Consider the following 23356-nt stretch of genomic DNA (forward strand, 5'->3'; position numbering starts at 1 on the left):
GTGCATAATTCAAATTTACTCTTAGATTATAAATAAGCTCGACGTGAAAAATTTCAGTAATTTTTCGTTAGTGTTTGATGACTGTCATAATTCTTTGCCGATATAATATCATATTACAAAGTGCTTGAATTTCATGTTAATTAAACCACTTAATTCATTTTCTGGAGAAGTTTGAGTGACTATATTCTTCACCGTTTTTAATGTACAATGTCTGTTTAGCTAATGATTTTTCGTTTCACTTTAGATAAATTTATTATTATGAAACTGATAATAAAAGAGGACTCAAACTTTGGAAAGGTCTATCAAAGATGCGCGAAAAAATTTATAGAACATAATAAAATTTTTACAAGTCATAACAAAATGTGCTTTCATTAATGATAAAAAAGACACATATATGACACAAAAGGTCAGTTTAATTTTCAAAAGCTGTAAAATCGAAAAGACTGCTTGTTTTTTCCCCTCCGATTGTACTGTAAGTAGAGCGTGATATTTCCAATATAACCAATACACGAACGCGACGTATGGTACAAAAGCACGCTAAGAATTTTCTTGTCTAACTAAAAGCTCGTGGTATACAGCAGAAATATCGCCAGCAAATGGAAAAGTTTTAAAGTGTCAGGTGGGCTAGACGTTTTATCGGGAATACGTAATAGCCATTTGTGAGCGAGTTTTGGCCAAGCCTCTGACAAAATTCGATCCCTTTGTTTCATGAGGGTTCAGTTTTTTTATTTGAATTTGATAGATTTGACAATAATTGGCCTTCAGTCTACCAGCTTTAGGTTGTAATTACTTTTTAATTATTAAATTGCATGAAGAGATTGCAAAAAGGTCGATCGTTCTTTGAACTGGCCATTCTAGAAATAATAGCGATCATTGTGATGTTAAGTTGAATTCACTGATGCTTTGGTTCAATGTTTGTAGATCAATGACTACCCGGTAATTTCGTGGTTGGATTGAGCGTTAGCACGCAAAACGTAGAGTGGACTAATTGTCAATAGAGGACACGGAGGAAACATTGTAATGAATGTGGCCACTGCTGGCACAGCAAATTCTCAATAACAGGATTCGTTATGCTCTGTGGTTTCATTTTGATGAGTCACCCTTGTTGACGGAAGAAATTATTTTGATTGTCTTCTTCGAACTACTAGTTGTTTATCATTATTTCTTATCCCGTGAAAAAAATTTTCTAATAAGACCTCATATGTCCATATATAGCCTGATATGATCTGGTATATCAATGTGTAATTTTTTATTTATCTTGATATGATCATATTGACGTTGTAAATTTCTATAAATTTTATCTACGTTACTGTAAAATAAATGAATTCTTTCACAACTTTTTTTTCAAAAATGGTAATTTTAGTAATAAAAAGGACCGCATTATATACCACGGTCACATTGAATGGCCTAGTATGAAAATTGGCCATATGAAAATTGATATAGCTTGATATGTGCTGATATTCATTGATATTTCCACATCGGGCCTGAAATGGTCATGTATATTCCTATATAATTTTTTCATTTAATCTGGTGTTGAAAATTTCCTACAGAGGGCGCATAATCGTTGAATTGTCTCGTTATAAGACAGTTGAGTTAGAGTTGTTAAGTTTTAAAATAATAATCGTTTTTTTATCCTAAGGCGCTTATTTAACATTTATGATAAGTTTAATCAATTTATTTTGATTAATACGATATGCCAACTGACGTACACAATCTCAGAAAAAATAAAAAATTAAGAAATTATAATAAACAACGTCTTATTTATATGTATTTATGGCCATGTATGACCAGATCAGGCCATATTATATCACTTTTTTATGAGATAATTTATGATTTATGATCAAAAATAAATCATCGTATATGTAGTCGTAATTATGAAAATTTGAATGAAATATCCAATTTTAATTCTTAGGTACTAATAAAATAATTAGAATTACTCTTCGTTCATATCAAAAACAATGATTGATTTGTCTAATGGGTTTTATATTTCAAAACACGAACAAAATTATCACAATCGTTTCTGACAGTAGTCTGCAAAGAAAAATACATGAAAAAATTTCTGAAAAGGGGAATCTGCGATTTGTTTCCGATTGCTTATTAATACCTATCAATCTTACTTTTTTTCTTTTCACTCGTTCCATAACACAGATGTTACAAACCATTTAAATGGTAATCTTGGTATCGGAATTTATTATCATCCATCAAACGGTAACGATAATATTACTAAGAAATTAATTCACCGTTTTTGCACCAAACTTTTAAGGTTTAAATAGCTTGACTATAATTGAAGATTTAAAAATCTAATTAAGGGGCATTCCATGCGAAATGGGAAAATGACTAAAATTTTTAAATTTCTCTAGTTAATTCTAATGTAGTCTTAATTTATTATTAAAAGTCTATATTTTACGAATTTGTAAAGAAAATTTCTTTTAATCAATAAGAAAATCGATTTTTCTCTCCTAGCAACTTTTCAGTCGTACTAACTGGTATCCGGGCTAAATGTTGTTTAAGTCGGCAACACGTTTTTTTAATCATTTTATCAGTTCCAGCTAGTGATTCATGGTATTTAAGAAGAAGAATTAAATAAAGAAAAGAATTACGTTTGATTCAAACGAAAAGATACGTTAGTTTTTGTATATTTCGTATTTGAACATAAGCTCATCACATGTCTCACCAGTCACGCAAAAAGATAGAAAAGTTGTTTTCCCAACCTCAAATCTGAATTGTTCAATTTTTTTTCTTAGTAGAAGTAATAATAAACATGTTAAAAATGACAAACTTCTTGTAATTGTCAAAAAATCCAAAATATAGTTTTGAAGATCATTTAAAATATGTCCCACCAGTCACATGTGACTGGTGGGACACTGGCGTCTAGTCAATGCATAATAAAATTTAGTTGAAGTACTGAAATTTACAGCTTTGTTTCTCTTAGTGTTCTTCACTTAAATGATGAAATTTTTTTTTAACCTAAATAATCACTAATTTGGCGATTTTTCTCGCCGAATTTTCTCGCAAGCTATCCTCCCAATTATTCTGTTACATGAATGTGGAACGCTTCACGTAATAATTGCCGTAACTCTTATTCTTTCCCGCTTCACAACATTATTTAATTTTAAAAATGTGAAATGCTTTACGATTTTGCGTGTCATCCTTATTTATGAATCTTTTCCTATTCTCACATTATTTCTTGTATATTTTTTTGAGTACATATATATTTACTATTCTCCTAAGATTCATAACCCGACGAAAACAGGATAAAAAACGGACGAATTTTAAGAGCAAATTAATTGTGTATTTGTTATTATCTAACATATCTATTATTATAGTTTTAAGAACAAATTTTTTTATGTTCGTTATTAATTAACACCTAAGTTTATCAAGATCGTGTTGTCAGCATGCTAAATCCTTTATTTGTGTTTTTTAATTAGTTTTTTTCTAATTATCCCAAATAATTTTTAACTAAATATATAAACAATAATGTTTCTAATGTTAAAATAATATAAAAGTCTTTTTAATAAACAACTTAATGTAGACATTTTGTACTTGTCCCACCAGTCACAAATGCTTGTCCCACCAGTCACAATAAAAAACAATTTTTTTAATTGTTTCTACGTAGGTAATCAGTCTAATTCTTCATAATATTGAATGTTTGTAGGATAAATTTTGTATTGAGAGGGAAGTATTTTTTAAAAGTTTAGTGGTCGAACTGAAATTTGACTTTAAGTATACCGCGGTGAGAGAGAAGGATTTTTCGATGTCCCACCAGTCACACTTAGTCAAACGATAATTACGAGAAACTTAAAAAGTAATCGAGGTTTTTGACAAAGGGATGTTGTTAATTAGTTATTCTTCTATATTATAAGATGCATTTTACTATAGTATACGTTTCAGTCACATAATTGTAGCTTATAATTGATGGAATTCTAGAGTCAAATGTCCCACCAGTCACTATGGAATGCCCCTTAAATGTTTTTAGCTTACTATTATTTACAATATACAGTGCCGACAGAAAGTTTCCGGACAAGATGAAAATTTATTAAAATAATTATTACTTAGAAGTAAAATAAATCAAGAAGAAAGTCAATGATAGGATCGTACACACTTTGTAAAATAACATAGCATTTTCTTTATAGATCAAGTTAATATGTTTATATATGATATTTAAATTAAAAAGTAAACAAGAAGCTTGTCCGGAAACTTTCCGTCGGTAGTGTATATATTTAGAACATGTTGCTTCCAATCAGATAAAATGCATTAAATATATTTTTTCAATCAAATAATAATCTGTCCATTAATATGCATCAGCCAAAAATTGTTTTTTCCTTTACAATCATTCACAAATGAGGCAATGTCGTCACGATGCATTGATAAAACATTATTCGAACGCTTCATAGAATACTTTGATTTTTATATCAAAATTTCGAATGTCAATTGATATATCATAAATTTTTTATATCTTTTTAATAAAATCAACTATCGAACTGTTCGTAATGAATTTCCGATCTCAAAAAATTTATCACAAATACTTATTGATAGAAATGTCATAAGAATTGTCAGTAAAAGCACTTTAAATCATCCAGTACATAAAATATTATTCAATGACATGCATACCAAAAGCAAAAGATGCTGTTTTGCTGATATGACATCATGATGATAGTAAAAATGTTTACTCGACATTTTGACAGTTTATCACGTTTTATTCCATTAACAGAAAATTCCTCTACAAGATTTTATTTTATTTTTTTTTTTTTCTAAATATCACCAAATATTGTAGAGATTTTCCTTTAAAAATCCCTAACAAATCAGTTATCACGGGCCATTTGAGAATTGGAAGCCGTAATAATTTTAGCACGCCCGTTAACGAGAAAAAAAAATAAATATGAATTCTTTCGCACTATCACAGTCTTCACAGTCGGTTGAATCCTACGATTAGTGTCTTTTCATGCAACAAGATTTATAGAGTAGAATGGCTGCCTATGTACAATACATGATTTTCAAATATATAGAAGGATAAAGGGAATAGATGTATTCAAAATATATTACTTTATTGCACCCGTAGATCTCTTTGTAAAATATGAAATATTCGAATCACGCATTACAAAAAGTTCTAAAGACATCATTTCTTTGTGAATTTAATATGGAATGTTACGTATCTTTTACTTTTGCGCTCTTCTCCCGGGTAAAAAAATGTATATATAATTATATATACTTATATGTTATTATATATTGCTTATATATAATTATATATTACTTATATATAATTATATATTACTTATATATAATTATATATTACTTACATATAATTATATATAATTATATGTAATTGCATATAATTATATATTATTATATATAATTAGATGCAGCATTTTTTAATAATCATATACAATCATATACAACTACATATAATTATATGTAAATGCATGTAATTATATATGATTATATATAATAATATATAATTAGATGTAACATTTTTTCAATAATTATATATAATCATATATAATTCCATATAATTAGATATAATCATATATAATTTTATATAATTCTATAGAATTGTACACAAGTTACAAACATTATTATATACATTTATATGAAATTATATATGATTATATAAAATTATATATAACGATTTGTAAACTGATAAAAGGATTTATTAACTATTAGAAATTTAATTTGTTTGAAGACAATTATTTAGTTTATTAAATTTTAATAAATATTTTTTAACATTCAATAAATATTTATTTGGGAGGAAAGTACATTTATTAATAGTTAATAAGTATTTATTAATAGTTAACAAATATTTATTGAAAGTTAATAAATATTTTGTTGAATGAATTTGTTTCACTTGCAATGTCATATGATATGAAGATTGCTTATAATCAAAAATCATCTTTATAAATTATTTGCATTAATTATATTACATTATAATAACGTTTATTGTAATATACCGAATTCTATTACAGCTCATAATTATCTTTTATATTTTTAAATATTAAAAACGTTAATTTATTTAGTGATTTGAATTATTATCATGTATTCCAGCTATCGAGTTATAAAAAATGTCAAGAGAAAATTACTATTTTTGCTTTTGATTTTAAATAAATATTTGTCAACTGTTAACAAATATTTATCAACATTTAATAAATCGTATTTAGTAAATAATTTATTAACTGGTAATAAATATAAATTAAATCCCATGATGTTAAAATATCACTTATTAACAGTTAATAAAGCTCATTATCATCAAATATAAACAAATCCTTCAATCAGTACAACTATACGAAAATCATATATAATTATATATGAATCATATATAATTGTATATAATTTTTTTTATCTCAGTCTGCTACTTCAATGATACGATTTGTATTACTTGTAGTTATTTCAAACTCTACTCTACAAGTAAGTCTCGTAGGTAAACAGGTAGCGCGTCAGTCTGTCGAGCGTCAGGTCCCCGGTTCGATCCCCGCGCACGCCGAATTTTTTTTTATTTTTATAGAAATAATTATATATAATTCTATATAATTATATCTAATTCTATATAATTATATATAATATTTTTTACCCGGGCTGTTCGGATGGAAGAAAAAAAAGTTCGGCATCAAAAAATAAAAATAAAAGAGTACACGGGAAAAAATTTCTGGGAAAATTTACGATACAACTATTGTAAAGCTGGACCATATTTTTATTACTATTAATTGTCAAATATTTTAGAAGAAAAAATACTATTTATTCATGAAAAAATACGATATTACCATTGTAAAAAGTAAGAGATGAAAATTTCCAGTGCTGCCTCTGTCTCTATCCAATAGAACTATAGCAAATTTTACAATAGTTGAATTGGAATGTTTCTCAATTAGTGTGAGTGAAGGCCGTGCACAGCGCTAGACTCCGAGTTTATGTATATGTTAAAGGATAAGGGTCCTAGTTTACCTCGGATAGCGTAGAGGGAGAGTCTCTGGCAGTCAACACAGAGTTCTGGGTTCGATTCCCGGTTTTTTTTTTTTTTTTCGATTACTGTACAGGTACCAATTAATCCAACCTTCTATCTCTCTTCCTCCCTAATATTTCTTTTAAAAAAACCAACTGTGAATTTTTACAATAGTTGAATTGTAAAGTTCACAAACACATATTGTATAATTTGCTCTATAGTATTCGACTTTTTAAGACTCTTGCTAGTCTTATTTGTAGGATAAAATTTACAATATAAGATCGTAAAAATTACTAAATGAGAAGTATAGTCCACCGTTACTACTTTATTTAGTAAAAATTACAATAGTAAAATAGTAAAAACTTCTTCAATTTTCTTTCCGTGTAGAAAGGAGTGTAGTAAAAAATGAGGACTGGAATAACCGCAAGGGGAAGTAAATATCTAAGGGAGTAAAGATTAAAAAAATATACAATGTATTTGGTTATTGCAAATACTTTCAAAGTAAATTCTTATCTTAATGAATTACTATCGAAAAAAATAGCTATTTTTTAAGTCGAGAACTAGATTTCTTTATCCTTTTTAAAATGATAATATAATTCACATGCGATTACTTGACGTCTAGCTTTTGTACCCGCCATTATCGTTTGGGAACGCTTCCAAAAGCGGTTTTGTTGGAAGCAATAGACGATAATTTAAACCCAAAACAAGGTAATTACGTACTTATCTCGAGGGCTATTAAACTTATAATCAGGTTTGATAGGCGTTCATGCTAATGTATAATTCAAAAGTAATAAGTTAATTGACTGTTTCGTGTTAGTTTAATAATTAAAAATTAAAAATTGATCAATACTCGTTCATGTCTCTAATAATTAGGAAAATGTAAATTATTGATTTTTTCTTAATAGAAAGTTATATTATCAACGAGTAAAATGGGCTTCAGTTTATTTTCCAAAAAATTAGAGATCCTCAAGGTAGTACCCTCGGTTAGAGATTTACCGTTCACAATTTGATGAAATTTTACATATTAGTAAATTTTAGTTAGATAATAAGCTCACTAAATGTTTGAAGAGCTTAAAAGAATCAGTAAAAAAATATTGAACTTCTAAAGTTTTAGGATAAAAGATTGTCTTATGAAAAATGACAGTTTTTATTTTATTTTACAAACAGCGAAGTTTAGATTTTAATCAAAATTCAGGTGATGAAAAAAAATTAAATATTGAACACTTTGCGTGATTAAAAAGTAACTCTAAAAATTTAAGCATGTGGTAGTACACGGAAAAAAAAATTTCGTTCTGGTAACCTAACTGTAGAGTTACCACAATTATACACAGTTTACTATTCGTTGTAGAGTTACAGTAATATAATGTTATTTAGTTCTGATAACTTAATGTTGTTGAGCTCTCAGAGCTCTACGGGATTGTTCTCAGAGCCAAACGGTATAGTTGGGAGCGCTCTACGTTGCGCAGTAGTGGAGTGCGCTGACATATTTTATAACCTTCTAAAATGACAAACAGAATTATTTTGTTACTCATCCATATTATTAAAAATATATGAGGACAATTAAGTTTTCAGTTTATTTATTTAAGGAAATAGGTTTTTTTTTTGTCAAATTGAATTTCGTTAGAACAGTTTTGTATTTATGGTTTTTCAAGGTTCATTTGCAGTGATTGTTAATTTAATTTATTAGTTGAATATATTGTGATATTAAGTAATAAGTTATCGGAATACATATAAAAGACCCCTATTTAACACAAAATAAAATTTGTTTTCATTTATCTATCTTTTCTTGTACATATACGGTAGTGATTTTATGTCCAATATTTATTGATATAATTAAGAAAATAAGATAATTTTGTGACGACCATATTTTTATTTTACAAATAATTTTTATTTGTAATATCAGTTCTATTATTGTTTTATTTCTATTATAATACTATTCTTATTTGTCATATACAATTATTGTTGGCAATATAAATTCATTCTGCCACATTTATTTATTAAATTATCAATGCTAAATCGTAAAAAAAATTATTAATCAGACTGCCAAAAATTTGTTATGGTCTTAGAACGATCCTGCAGAGTTGTGAGAGGTAAATAACGTTTAGCTCTCAGAGCTCAACGATGTAGAGTTGCAGGAGCCAAACGGTATTGTTACCATAAGAAAACGTTAACCTACTGGAACTTTTTACAACTAACTAACTACTATAGAGTTCCTATAGCAAAATTTTTTTCTCCGTGTAGTAATTAATAAAAAAACTTTCAAAAGTTCTTTGTCTCTCTTTCTCTATTGTGACTTTACGTAGAAAAATATACAACGTAAATCAAATAAAGCTTCGTATGGATTATTTGACACTTATGTTATCTATGGTACTACCTTAAAAGTTATTATTTTGCTTGCGCTATGAAAAATATTAAAATGTTATGCCGAAAAGCACCTCAGTGACGTCTAAATGATTTTTTTCTAATTTTTCTAAATTACTAAACTTTACATACGCCATTCCAAACATTTTAATGAAAAAATTGTTCTTTTCAATTTATCGAAATAAAGTCCTGATTTATCTTTCTACAAACAAAAGTTGATATATTTTTTATCTTCATCCCCGAGCAAATTCAGGCGGGGTACTAGTTATATATACATATTTATCCTTGCTTGTGTTTTTTAGTCGTTTGTTATGCTCATACTGAATACATGGAACACTAACGCAATTTGTAATCAGAATTAGTATCACATGAATTTTTAATTATTCACCGTGAAAGAATGACGAGGTAAATCAAAATGAAATCCCGAGTGAAACTTTGCGTTGTTAAATTCAACGTATGTAATATTATATACAATATAGTTATACAGTACAGCAAAATCACCACTAGCAAAATTAAAATTCTCTTGCTTATAGGTATATAATTAATTTAAATTATAACATAACATTGTTATATTATTATCACTGCAATGAACAATGGAAGATTATGAATTCATAATTATACTTACTAATTAAAAGTTTTTTCACATGTTGTCAATGAGCCGTGAGTAAGTAATGGCGTCTGTTAATACTATGCAGTATAAGGTTGGTATAAATATGAACTGTAGCGCCGTTAATTAACGAAAGCTGTAGTTAATGTACTCATATTAATACAAATGTAATTAAAAATTTTAATAATAAAAGTTTGTAAATGTAAAAGTAAACATTCCCATTATCTTCTATGAGGACAATAGAATAACTTTGTCGGATTTATAAAATTTACATTTTTATATAAATATTACAGCTATTACTATTAATTTATTAACTATCTGCGACCGCTTGTATGATTTTAAGGGGGTGAAATTGCGGAAAGTGCTTTTAAGAATTTTTTTTATGTAATTCTACGTCAAAAGAGCCGTAATTGAATTTTTTGAATTATACAGTTTCAGAGGTATTGAATTTCAAAGTTCCAGCTTTTGTGACTCTTACACAATGTACTATACAGGATAGCTACAAATTTATTTAGATGTGTAATTATAACTTAGAATTCCTTCTTAGGATAGATATCGAAAACGAATCTATCATTGAGCAACAAATAATATAATTTAAGGGAAAATTTATTCATAATTTTTATTTTTATTTCTTCTTCTGATTTATCCCATCAGTTAATTGTCATCATCATCACCATCACTTTTAAGTTTTTGTATATAATACCAATAATTTATAATAATCAATCACAATATTTTCAACTTAATCTAATTACATTAAATCTTAAAAGTTTTAATTAAAAATTCCAAATTCTATATCGGATCAATAAAACATTTTTCAACGCTTTGCATCCAAGTTGTGCTGTAGTTATCAAGGTAACAATAAACTTAGATTTATCTACAGATTGGTAAATTGTTATTTAACAATAATAATAATTATTATTATTTATTTATTAATTGTAGTTACTATTTATTCATTAACAATTATTATTGATTCAATAATTTATTAACATACTACTTGAATTAATATGGCTAGAAAAAAAAATCCAACAAATTTAGAAACATCCAACCGAGCTTGCCAGACTTGAACCCTTAAAGTTTTATCTACTGTCAGACTACTTCACCAGATCAAACAATGAAACTTAACAATTAAAATAAAGGGACTCCAGACAGACAATACTCAATCCATTTTTGACATTATTTAATTATCTCCAGTTTTATTTGGACATTACAAACTAATAGTTTTTTTTGCGTAACATAAAAAAGGGTCGTTTGTAGTTCTTAAAAAAAAAAAAAAAAAAAAAAATACATGATAGGTTGGTTGAGTACTAACAGCCTGGCTTGCTTTTATCTTCAGAAGACAATAGAGTGTCATTCCGTTATTTTGTATAAAATTATTTGTCAGTACAGCTACAGGTCGACGGGTTGCTCGGTCAAGTTTATAAAATCAGAGAGTGTATTTTTATCGAAAATTATAATATTTAGGTAGGAGTATAAAAAAGTCTGGTAGGAGCCCCAGAAAATATTTCATCTCGGCTAATGGGAAGACTCTCTCGGGCGCAGTGTAGTGTAGTAGTAGTGATGCGACTGGCAACTGGGGTAAATTGTGATGACGGACAAGTAAAGGATGAAGAAAGGTCGTAGACAAGGACCTCTTTGCCTTGACACTTTATATTTTATGAGGAGCGAGGTCTGCATCAGGCATTCAGAGCAGGCAACTAGTGTTTGCTAGTATGTCGATGAGGATGATGAGGCCAAAAACTAAACCAGGGATGACAGTTTAAAGGGTGAGATCTTCGGGTACCATCTGCGGTAGAATATTTTAGAGCATTACCAAGTGAATGTAGCACCTGCGAGGGTAATCAATGTTTAGTACAGCAATTAATTATTTAGTTATTGTTTGAATATTAACTACTGAGTCTGTTAAGTAAATTCTACACTGATAGAAGAATTATTTTTTCGGAAATTATTTTTAACCAAAACGGTTGACTTGCTTAAAGAATTTATTTCCTTGGTTTATAAAATCTTGAATTGAGACTTTCGTAACTCTGGTCAGTAACTAATATCTCATGATTAGGCAGTATATGATCGTCAGTCGATATTATCAAATTTTTTCGAATTGGAAATAATTTTCTTTGCTTCTAAGAATTTTTTATTTATGACTTCAGAAGTAGTTGAAAAATTTTCGCGACATTTACTCGTAATTGGGAAGTTAACTATAAAAATTCATTTGCATTATAAATAACGATGATTAAATTTAGAATTATGGAGTACATTCAACATTTTCAAGCTTTCCGTCAAGCCTGTTATGAGTTCTTGCTGAGTGAAAAGAATGTTTTTTGATGGTCTTTAGAATTGATGTATGATGGAACGTAATGGCTAATGTCATTTAATAATTATTCGTTATAATTTGTTTAATATTGTTTTACACTATTGTATAAAAATTTTTTATATTTACCTTGGAGGGCCGCAAGGAGTCTCGACTCCATGGCCTTAATAAATAAATAAATAATAATAATTTTCTAATAAACTACAGATAGCTCGAACTTTTGTGGATCGATTCTCAATAATTATTTCAAATATGGATGTCACACTTTCTCGATTTTTAGTTATACAGTCAGAATTAGTTATTTTTCAAAATAGAAAAAAAAATTTTTATCTTAGCAATAATAATTTCGCTTAAAATAAAAGAAAATATGACAGTTTAGAATATGTTCCACTTTAACCTCTATTAACTTATGAAAAAATAAATTTAAAAAAAAATCTCGAGAACGTTCTGCAGAGCGTTTAATTTCCTACAAAAATATGTCTTACTCGTGTCGTCAAGTTGCTTATAAGACAAGTTATAGAATGCTGAACTTGGCAATATTTTTTCCCATGTTATTTAAATATGAAATAGAAAATTTCGATCCGTGATCTTTAAGTGTTAATAAAGAATATAAATATAAAATATGATACAAAAAATAAGATATAAACATCAGAAAAGTTGAAAAAAAAAAATTGCCAGTTTTTCATTACACTCCAACGGGTACATTATGAGGGTTTTCAAGCTAGCATAGACTCGTCCATCGTGCATTGAATCATTATTTAAGCAACAAAATTTATTTGTGGTGCTAAATTTGTTGCTCCATTTAGAATTTTGTTACTTGTTTCGAATCCGAGAAATCAATAATAATATCCGTCAAAAATGGGTTTTGCTAATGTTAGATTGACGACGCTTACATTTGTGACATAAAAAACTATATGTAGACATATCAGACTATATCAGAAAATTCTTTCACGGAAACGTTTTACATGATCAAAATCTAGATACGAGACATAAGATGTTAAAAATATAAATTTTCGACATTGATTTTTTTCCCACAATTCGTCTCTCTGACATTTTAATTTAGACTCTTGACTTATATAGTCTCCACCATACAGAGATTCTTTTCGACAAAATTAAAAACCGATTTGTTTGGACTTTCCGTATTTATTTTCTCAACTGTCAAGAAGCAGATACTCAGCGCATAGCAGTCCGTGACTAGAAATTTCCCTAGAGATCTTACAGGGTGCCCAGCACGGGGTTCGTCTCAGTTTCTGCCCACCCAAGCTCTCTTGTGCTTGCAAGTGATAAGAATGAGAGAACGGGGAGCAATCGAGTAAGAGACACAAGATATACATCTTGCCTATGGGTGATCTGCCACTTCCTCTCAATCTGATGCCAGCTGTCTATGGATTTGGCTCTTGAAGGGTGTAAAAATTATGTGCGAATGCTGTCGATACTTGTCGTTACATAAGTATTCGAAAAGTTGTACGCGTTCGCAGATTCCTTATACCGCTACTCCAAAGTTCGTTAGTTATTCATGTATTATAATCCAGTTTCCAGTTGGGAATAAAATGCTATTCTAGTATTTTTTATTTCTGTTACGAGAATATCCTTCTTTAATGTAAGCTTAGTACAAAAAATTTTGTAAAATCTAAAAGTATACGCCTCATAATGCTCATATATTTTATTACTGACTTATGCACGGAAAAAATACACGCAAGATTTATACACTTTTTTTTCGTGAAAAAATTGTAAAAAAACAAAAAAAAATCTGGAAAACGGTTGACCCTAAAGGCCATCCCTGCAACTTCCCGCCAATTCCATACCTAAACGCTTGAAATTGTACTTATGATGTTTCTGAGCTCTTCGAGCTCAAAAATACTATTTGTGTGTTATCTTGAGCTCTCCGAGCTCAAAGAAATAGCTTTTGTATGCTTTTGAGCTCTTCGAGCTCAAAAGTCTGATAGAAGTTCAATAAAACAGTATTTTTTAAATTTTCAAACTGCAATTATTTCTAAATGAATGAATCGATTTTCATGCGGTTCGCAGAATTCCACACAGTTTTTTAGAATCTATGATATACTTTTGAACACAAACTGATCGAACTGAAAATCTTAGAGAAATTAAAAAAATTCACTTTTTCCGAATTTTTTCGACAACGATAACTCACGAACCAATCAACTAATTTCCACGTTCTTGGTGGCGATCGACGTGATTTTTTGAGCTCTAATAATTATTTTATTTTGTCAAAAACGATCCGAAAAGAAATCTCGAAGTTATGTGAAAAAACACTTTTTTCGAAATTTTTCGTTTTCGATAACTCTCGAACTAATCAACCGATTTCGATGGGATTGGTGGCAATCGACGTGGTTTTTCAAGCTCAAGAGCTGATTAGTTTTTAGAATTGATCGGTGAAGCCGTTTAGAAGTTATTCCAAAAAAACGATTTTTTGAAAATTTTATTTTTAAGATTTCTCAAAATCTAGCCAAACGAGTCGATTCAAATTTTCACGAAATTTAATGGCAAGGATACTCGTTGGATCGCTACCTATTTCGATCCGATCGGCCGAGCCGTTCAAAAGTTATAAGAGGTTTACACACACACACACACACACACACACACACACACACACACACACACACACACACACACACACACACACACACACACACACACACACACACACACACACACACACACACACACACACACACACACACACACACACACACACACACACACACATACATACAGCCGCACGGACACCATCGCGGGAATAGTCAGGGAAGCTTCCTGTGACCTTAAAACGTCGAGATCTGATGAAAACTCGATTTTCGCAAAACGGGGTAAAAGCAATAACTTCCCGATTTTTGAAAATTTTCAATTTTCTTAGCGGGAAGTTAAAAAGTGGATGTCTCAAGTAGGATATTATGAGGCGTGTAGTTGTGAAATTTTTTTTTTTGCATTTTAATCGCGAGTGCGAAAATATGCTCTATTATCATCTAAAGAGCACAGTCCTAACGTTTTGTCACATTGAATTGTACCTGATAGTCATAGTATACATCTAAATGATAGAAATAAGCACAATATTAAGAAAAAAAAGATTGCTTAACAAAACTTTTGTTTTGATAAGTTCAACCACTTAAAAAAAAATTTAAAAAAAACGGTTTCAATGATTTAAGGAGTAGATTTTCCAAGTTTTTATGGAAGGTTACACACCATGACTTTTTAAAAATCAATTTTTTAAGACAAATTTTTTGACCCCCTTTTCTGCCTTAGGAGGTTGAGAAATGAAAATAGTAGCTTAATGTTGTTTTGCTGATTTAAAAAATTTATAATTAATTTTTTCCGGCTAGCAGTTGAAGAAATTTTCTGTCCTCCGAGCTATACTTAATTATGTAGCTGGCTGACTCCCGATTAACAATCTTTTAATTGGTTCCTTTTTTAATGATTAACGCATCGAAGCGAAAGAGGGCGTTCAATTCTATAAAAAAAAAAAAAAAAAAAAAATACTATCCGCAGAATAATCCATACAAGCTTTAAGATTGTATTATAAATAAAATTAATTTCTTGTAATTTATTTATAATTAACTTTTCAAAATTGTTTTTTAATTTATTTTTGTAGCGTACAGTAGATATACAATTTTGTATCCTATCAATGTTTGATATAAAATTATGAAAAAATTGAAGATAGTATTAAGGTTATTAGTAAAAATTCGTTGTATATTAAAACTTTATACTTTGATAAATTTACACATGACGATCGCTTCAGAAGTACGCATTTAGACTTATCAATCTTTTTTATTATTTCAAACACTATGGTTATTCAAAAATAATCGTAAAATGCAGAAATAGCCAAAGAATTGAACAGTAATATAAATTAAAAAAAAAAATTTTTAATATCAAAATATAGAAATAACATTACTGACACAATTGTATCGTTAACATAAGTTAAAATTTGACGACTTTTGAAAGACAGTGTAATTGTTTGGAGTAGCTGATTTCACACTGAAGTAGATATATAATCTACAATACAGGAGCAAATCCATTCGCATTCAGAATCTTTTTTTCATGTGAAGTGCTTCGACTGTGCGTATTTTCCCTTCCAGTTCCCCAAAGACCCAGCTTAAAGAACAAGAAGACATTGATTGAAATGTATCTCCGCTGACTGCAGTTATTAAAAGCACCGAGTGAAATGAGCTTGCAAAGAAAATACTCTTATTTCATGAGACTGTACAGATAATTATTTGAAACGAAAAAATGATTTTTTATTGAGCGTATAATTTTATAATTATTAAAACCATTGCATGTTAATCATAATTAATGATAGTGTTTTCAAGGTGCTTTAATTTAATTTTCCCCATTTTATCCACAGATTCGGTAGAATCTGGCGCCAAGTTCCGTTCAAAAATCCCGTTGTAAACGGAGCGCCAGACTACCGACTGTGTTTACTGTAAGCAGAACGGTATTTCGAGGTTGCAAAATTTTATTTAATTATATGGTTCTCCTTTTTCCAAAATGATATATTATAAAAGTAATTTATACTTTATTTTACTGATATTAATTAATTATAATCAATTATAACACTTAATTCACTTAAAATTATTAAATTTTATCAGCACAAACTATAGTAAGCCCAGAAATTTCGATCCTGACTTTTTTTCGATGGGGAATATCAGCGCCACAGACTAGATAAAATGAATATGTGTAGTAATCCTTCCTATAGACACGCAACTACAGTAAAAAAAAGTGATTCGTAGCTTGCATCTATGGCCGCCAGGGTGCACTGGAATTACATCTACATAAACTGTAGCTTCAAGGGGATAGTTTGCAGTAAAAATGCAGTCAACACGAGATTTAAGTTGTTATCAATTGTAAATTTTCATTATAATTACAAAAATACTAAAATCCGAACAAAAACAGTTTCACTGTAAAAGTCGCGCCAAGTCCACGTTCATAAGACTATTAGGAAAAAAATTTTTTTCTTTACAAAAGATACAAAATAAAAAATTAAAAAATCTAAGTAACCGATATGATTGTTTATGATTTTCGGAAATTAAAAAAAATTTTATTGTAAATTTAAAAATTAAAAAAAAATTTTTAGAACGTACTTGGTGTGCGTCATTGTGTATTTCAATTTTTTTTAAAGTCCTAGTAAATAGATTTTACGAATTTCATTAAAAGTAAAATATTTTGCAACCACGCACACTAAATACGTTCTAAAATTTTTTTTTTAATTTTTAAATTTACAATAAGATTTTTTTTAATTTCCGAAAATCATAAACAATCATATCGGTTACTTAGATTTTTTAATTTTTTTATTTTGTATCTTTTTGTAAAGAAAAAAAAAAATTTTTTTTCCTAATAGTCTTATGAACGTGGACTTGGCGCGACTTTTTTACAGTGAAACTGTTTTTGTTCGGATTATATCTAATCATTGACAAAGTGGAAGGGCGTAGCTCATAATTTTATCTTATTTATTATTATTTTCTTAATAAATTGTTATTATTTTGAACAAAAAGCTCGCGTAAAATGAATTTATAAAGTAGCTTGAAGAGATAAAAATAAAAAGTGATAAAAGTGAATGTAACTTAAACGAATTGGCTAGTAAAATCTAAGGATTAAATTAAATAAAACAGACAACGCCAATCTTCCAAAGTAGATACAAGCCTTGAGTTTCTTAAATATTTTATGCCATACGGTTATAGAAGTTAGAAATACAGTGGAGTAAAAAAATACCCACGTCTCTTACTTGTAACAGCAAAGATAAAAGAAAAGAAAAGTCGAAAAGTTCAGACGTATCTCAAGAGTATCTATAAAATAAGTATATGAAATAAAAATAATGAATGAGTTTGCTTACCCATTCTTTGATATCGTTACCAACGAAATTTCCAATCATGTTATCTTTGAACATCGTTAACTCAACGCTACAGCCGTCAGAGCAATTTCTTCGTACCCGTATCAGGACACAAAAGTTAACTGTTAAAAGATTGCCACAGTATAAACAAAAATACCGATCGGTTAGGGTGTAGTTGTTTCTATAGTCACCTGTCGGCTTTTATATTATTAAAGCGTGTTTGAAGAACTACTGAGAGGAGTTTTTCAAGTTAATAGTTTTGAATAAAAAAAAGTGTGTATGATCTCTGAAAAACATTTCTTGAAATTTTTTTTTTTTTTTTAATCATATCTTTTGATTCAATAAATTACAGTTTTTATAGAAGGGCAGAGGATTCTTCATGCAAAAATATTATTATTTTTGAATGAGATTTATAGATGTATCTCAAAAGAATTTTTTCTCTTGATTTAAGATAGACTTCTTTAAAGTATACAATTACAATAAAGAAATCGTGGATTTGTACTTTATTCTCCGTCAAATAAGAGTTCTTCAAAGTAAAAGATCCAATATCAGAATAGTTTAGCTATAAAAAATCAGTCAATGATTTTAAGATTGTCAAAAGTAAATAAAACAAGTTTTTGATCAGGTTTTATTTTTATATGTGTATAGAAGTACTCAGGATAGGTAATAATGGAAAAGTTCTATTATTATGTTAATTATACTGTTTGTCTATTACACTGATAAAAAAATTGACTTGACTCAAGAGCCAAACTCTTAAACCATACTGTAAATCCAAGTGTTTTAACAAAACATACATAAAGTGTTTTGTTCCTATTTTAAAGCATTGTAGTCACTTTTAAAACACTTTCACGTGTTTTAAATTTCCTATGTTAAATTCCCATTTGTAGTCACTTTTAAAACACTTGGATTTACAGTGCAAAAATACCATTTTGAAGAAAATGATTTTCTTGAGTCAAGAGAATAAATTATTGAGCTAAGAAATTAATCTTGGTCTAAGAAAATTTTCTTGAGTCAAGAATTTATTCTCTTGACTCAAGAAAATTATTTTCTTCAAAATGGAATTCTTGGTTCAAGAGTTTGGCTTTTGAGTCAAATCAATTTTTTTATCAGTGTAGGTCTGAAAAATAAGTCAGTAATCAGTATCGGAATGGTTAGTTATTTTTATTTTATCAACTAAGTGATGCGGTGTACTTAACTGGTTCAAATGTAATAAAAATATCAATAAATTTAATAGCTCAATTTATTGATTGCTTATTTTTGATGAACTTTTTTTCATTCAAGAGATAAATAGATACATCTTATTTATTCTATTTATCCAATTTTAGTATACGTACTGCCGAAGCAAGTCTGGTTCAATATAATGCATATTTAAAAGCTCAATCTAAAGACCCTACATGTGATTTCAATTAATGTTAATTAACGTAACCAATTAATTGCTGAATAATATCACTGTATTTTTTCTTGTACGTAGGTTTAAATCCTCGAAGTGCAATAAAAGAAAATTTTAAAAAAGTTATTCTATTTATCAAGCCTTAAATTATTTATTTAGAAAAAAATAAACTGTGAGTTGTAATGTAAGCTCAAATAATTATATTAATTTTAATTTTTTTATTTATCAAGAACAATAAAAATCAACATATAGGTTCGTGTAATTTCAATATTCTGAATCGGACAGTTTTTTATTGAAACATAATTTTTTTAGTTAAATATTGTTTCCTCGTAATTAAACTTTTCTGAGGTATAAAGTGATGTTTATACTTTTGATCATTGAATAATTGTAATTAGGACAATTTCAAATGTAAATTAAAAATTTTTTTAGGTAGTTTTTTTGCCGATCGAGGAAAATCTTTCAATTTATTGAAAAACAAGTTTAATAAATTTTATTAATTAATAAAATATCAACTGAAGTATTACGATAAAATTTAGGAATGAATCAAAGAAATCCATTGAAAATTATGAAGGGGTAGAATTGCTGGCAATAAAATATAAACAAAATCCAGTTATGTTTGATTGTATCTTACACAATTTAAAGTCACTCTAGGGAACGATTGCCATTTGACCCGATTATCATGGCTCGTAAAATTCGTGGGTTGTTAGTTTCGCGATACGACAAGTCGAGGTTGAGGAAAAAGCTCGACGCGACGTCTAACTGCCGGATGACTCATTTCAGGCGGCGGCGCGGCGCGTCCAAAGATGACGCTTAACTTGGACGCAAATGGTGGCACTGGAGGAGGAAATGGAGGTCTTCAGTTGGTCAAAAAACCCGGAGGATTGAGCCTTGGACTCCCACTTGAATTAACTACCAGCAGAGCATCCGCTGACCTTGTAGACGTTGAATTACCGCTTGAAAGACAAGGGTAACATACTAATCAATTATATTTACACATAAATAAATGCACAGTAAGAAATTTGCGGAGTCAATAATTTTTAATTTATTTCATCCCTCTGGAGTGAAATTCACTCCGAGAACGATTTTGTTTATGTTATTAATAAAAAAAAACTCTGCGGATCGAATTCTTTTTTTTTTCTTAAATAAAAATAAAAAAAATTATCGATATTTGATTAAAAATTATAAAATGCGTACTTAGAGATTTTAAAAATTAATATAATCTTTTTTCTTAGTTTTTTCTCTCTTTAATAATTCATTTGTTAAGAGATCTTAGAAATTGCCAAGTGTCAGTTAATTTTAGTAACATTAAAGTAAATAATTATATTTAATTAGGAGATGTCTATTCACAAGTAAAGGCCCTTATATTCACGCTGCGTGGATTTATCAGGATTTTTTTACGCGTGAATAGATGCCGTGTAAAAATCGTCTGATATCATGATGAGGTTCATTATGAATACCATAATGAATCTTATATTTTGACACAAATATGAGATTTAAATAAAAGCCATATTAATATACATTTGATACCCGTAATAAGTAAAATATTGATGGGCGCAAATTTTTTTTGTTGGAGAAAGAAAATTTCTAGTAATTTGATTATGAAATCATTATGATATTAACATGAATTCATAATAAAGTGATGGTCATATCTGCATAAAATCATAATGATATCATAGTGATATTGTTAGCCTTTTTAAATCGTGATATAAAATTATTGAGTCATAACTATATACAGGAAATAATGCAAATTGATTAAATTAAAGAAATTTTTAGGAGGATTTTAATTGTTTTCAAAATAAAAAATAATTATCTTAAGACGAAAAAATTTTGCCAGTCAAAAATTTTTTTTAAACCAAGATAGTGTTTTTCTAAATATTTTTCTAAGTTAAGAAAATCAAGAAAGAAAGTAAAGTAGTTCAACAGTATAGTGCATGATAAAAATACTTTCCTCAATTATTATACTTTTTCTCTAATTAACAGAAAAAATGAAAATTTTACGAATCTACTTAAAAAAAATTCGTTCACATAAGTATTTTACTTATTACGGGTTTCAAATGAATATTGATATGGCTTTTATATGAATCTCATATTTGTGTCAAAATATGAGATTCATTATGATATTCATAATGAACTTCATCATGATATCGGATGATTTTTACACGGGGACACTTCTTTTTACGTAGTAATGTTAATAAATTATTATTTTTTTACTTTTCACGTTAGGATTTATAATGTAAATGTATGATGTTAATTAATAATCTATCCTGATTTTTAGATGGTATCATGGATCAATAACGAGAGTAGAAGCTGAAGCTGTTCTTCGACTTCTCAGAGAAGGAAGTTACCTCGTTAGAAACAGCGAGTCTACCAAGCAAGACTATTCGTTGTCATTGAAGTAAGTCAAGATTGTTTAATTAAGACGTGTGATATTTTATTTGATTAAATTTATTTATCATTTTGCAGAAGCGCTCGTGGTTTCATGCACATGCGAATCCAGAAGAACGAAGATGTAAATGGTTACATTCTGGGGCAGTTCAGCAAGCCGTTTGATAGCATACCTGAAATGGTTCGTCACTTCAGCGTCAATCGTCTTCCCATTCGAGGCGCTGAACATATGTGTCTTTTACATCCAGTCATAGCCCAACTTTTGTAGCGCTTCTATCGAAGCGCCCTCTAAGGCGCTGTACTTTTTTCACCGACAAGGCGATGTATTGAATGAGTCTAAGTTATTAATTTGCGAAGGATTCTTTGTCGATACTTCATAAGAAAATAAGTCGAGACCGGACTTAAAGTTTTTTAATAAGAGCTTATTATTGAAAATATTCTTTCGAGAGAAAGATTACGGTTAATATAACCTGTCAGCACTCTCGTAAATAGTTTGTTCACACTTTTTTAAACCATTAGTACTTTAAGGACGTTCGAGCGAATCTAATGTGAAAAATAATTTCCAACAGAGCTTTGAAATTAAGTATACGTATAAATAAATACATCATTTATCTAATCCAAAAATTTTTAAAAGATTCATCGTTTAGTTACTTAGATATTAAATTTCAAAAACCACATTTTTATCTCCTTATATACGAGTTCTTATAGCTGACAAACTTTAGTCGAGATTTTAATTATTTTTTTCAATATTTACCTTCCAACTTTAACGAATGAAAAACTATGCACAAGAAACTTGGATTATTGTAAAATATAAAAAAAAAAAAATTTAATAATACATTATCGATATAATTTTTGAAATATTTAAAGTTCAATTTTATGTTTTTAACTCGTTTATCGTCAGCTATTTATTCGAATAAAGATTTGGCAACGTCGCGTCAACAGCTTCGAACAAAGAAAAGGATAGAAATATAGTTACAGAGAGAGAAATATTTAACTCATACACTCATGCACGTCTCTGTAATGGGTATAATCAAACGCGCTGTTGCCAGACCTGTTTATTTAAACCGGCAAGTAATAAATTCGAAAGTCATTTTATAACTTTATTTTATTAATTAAGTGAAAATAATCAATTATTAAATTGTGCAAATTATTTTAAATTAAGATAATGAATTTTGACGAATATTGGAAAACTGAAAGTAACAAAAAATTTGAATATTATTTTGACTCATAAGTTACGCTCGAATCTCCTTAAAAAATAAAAAAAGAACAATTGAATTCTTTACCACTCTATTTAAGCTTGAATTAAATTCTTAAACACTTTCCCCGTACAGATTTTTTCTCATCATGCGAATAATGTAGCATTTAAAAATTAATTCAGTTCTGTTAACTTCGGGTAAGGTCGGACATTCTTGACAATCGTAGCAAATTTGTAATCAATCGTCACAAATATTTAATTTTGATGAATTTTTCAAAATTGTCTATCAATAAATAATTTTGTATTCACATCTGTAAATTATTTCTGTCAAATATTGCTTTACTGGTTT

General features: G+C 28.7%; 1 protein-coding gene across 1 annotated transcript in view; it reads left to right on the forward strand.

Annotated features, from left to right (window-relative positions):
- LOC123259718 overlaps window positions 1-22672 on the forward strand; it is a 258178-nt gene extending 235506 nt beyond the window's left edge. Inside the window, exons 6-8 of the mRNA XM_044720378.1 lie at window positions 20208-20394; window positions 21703-21822; window positions 21891-22672. Coding sequence (XP_044576313.1) covers window positions 20208-20394; window positions 21703-21822; window positions 21891-22080 — 497 coding nt within the window. The 3' untranslated portion in view covers window positions 22081-22672. The remainder of the gene's footprint in view (window positions 1-20207; window positions 20395-21702; window positions 21823-21890) is intronic.
- The last annotated feature ends 684 nt before the right edge of the window (window positions 22673-23356 follow it).

Source organism: Cotesia glomerata, linkage group LG2 (genome assembly GCF_020080835.1).
Source record: "Cotesia glomerata isolate CgM1 linkage group LG2, MPM_Cglom_v2.3, whole genome shotgun sequence".
Taxonomy (NCBI): domain Eukaryota; kingdom Metazoa; phylum Arthropoda; class Insecta; order Hymenoptera; family Braconidae; genus Cotesia; species Cotesia glomerata.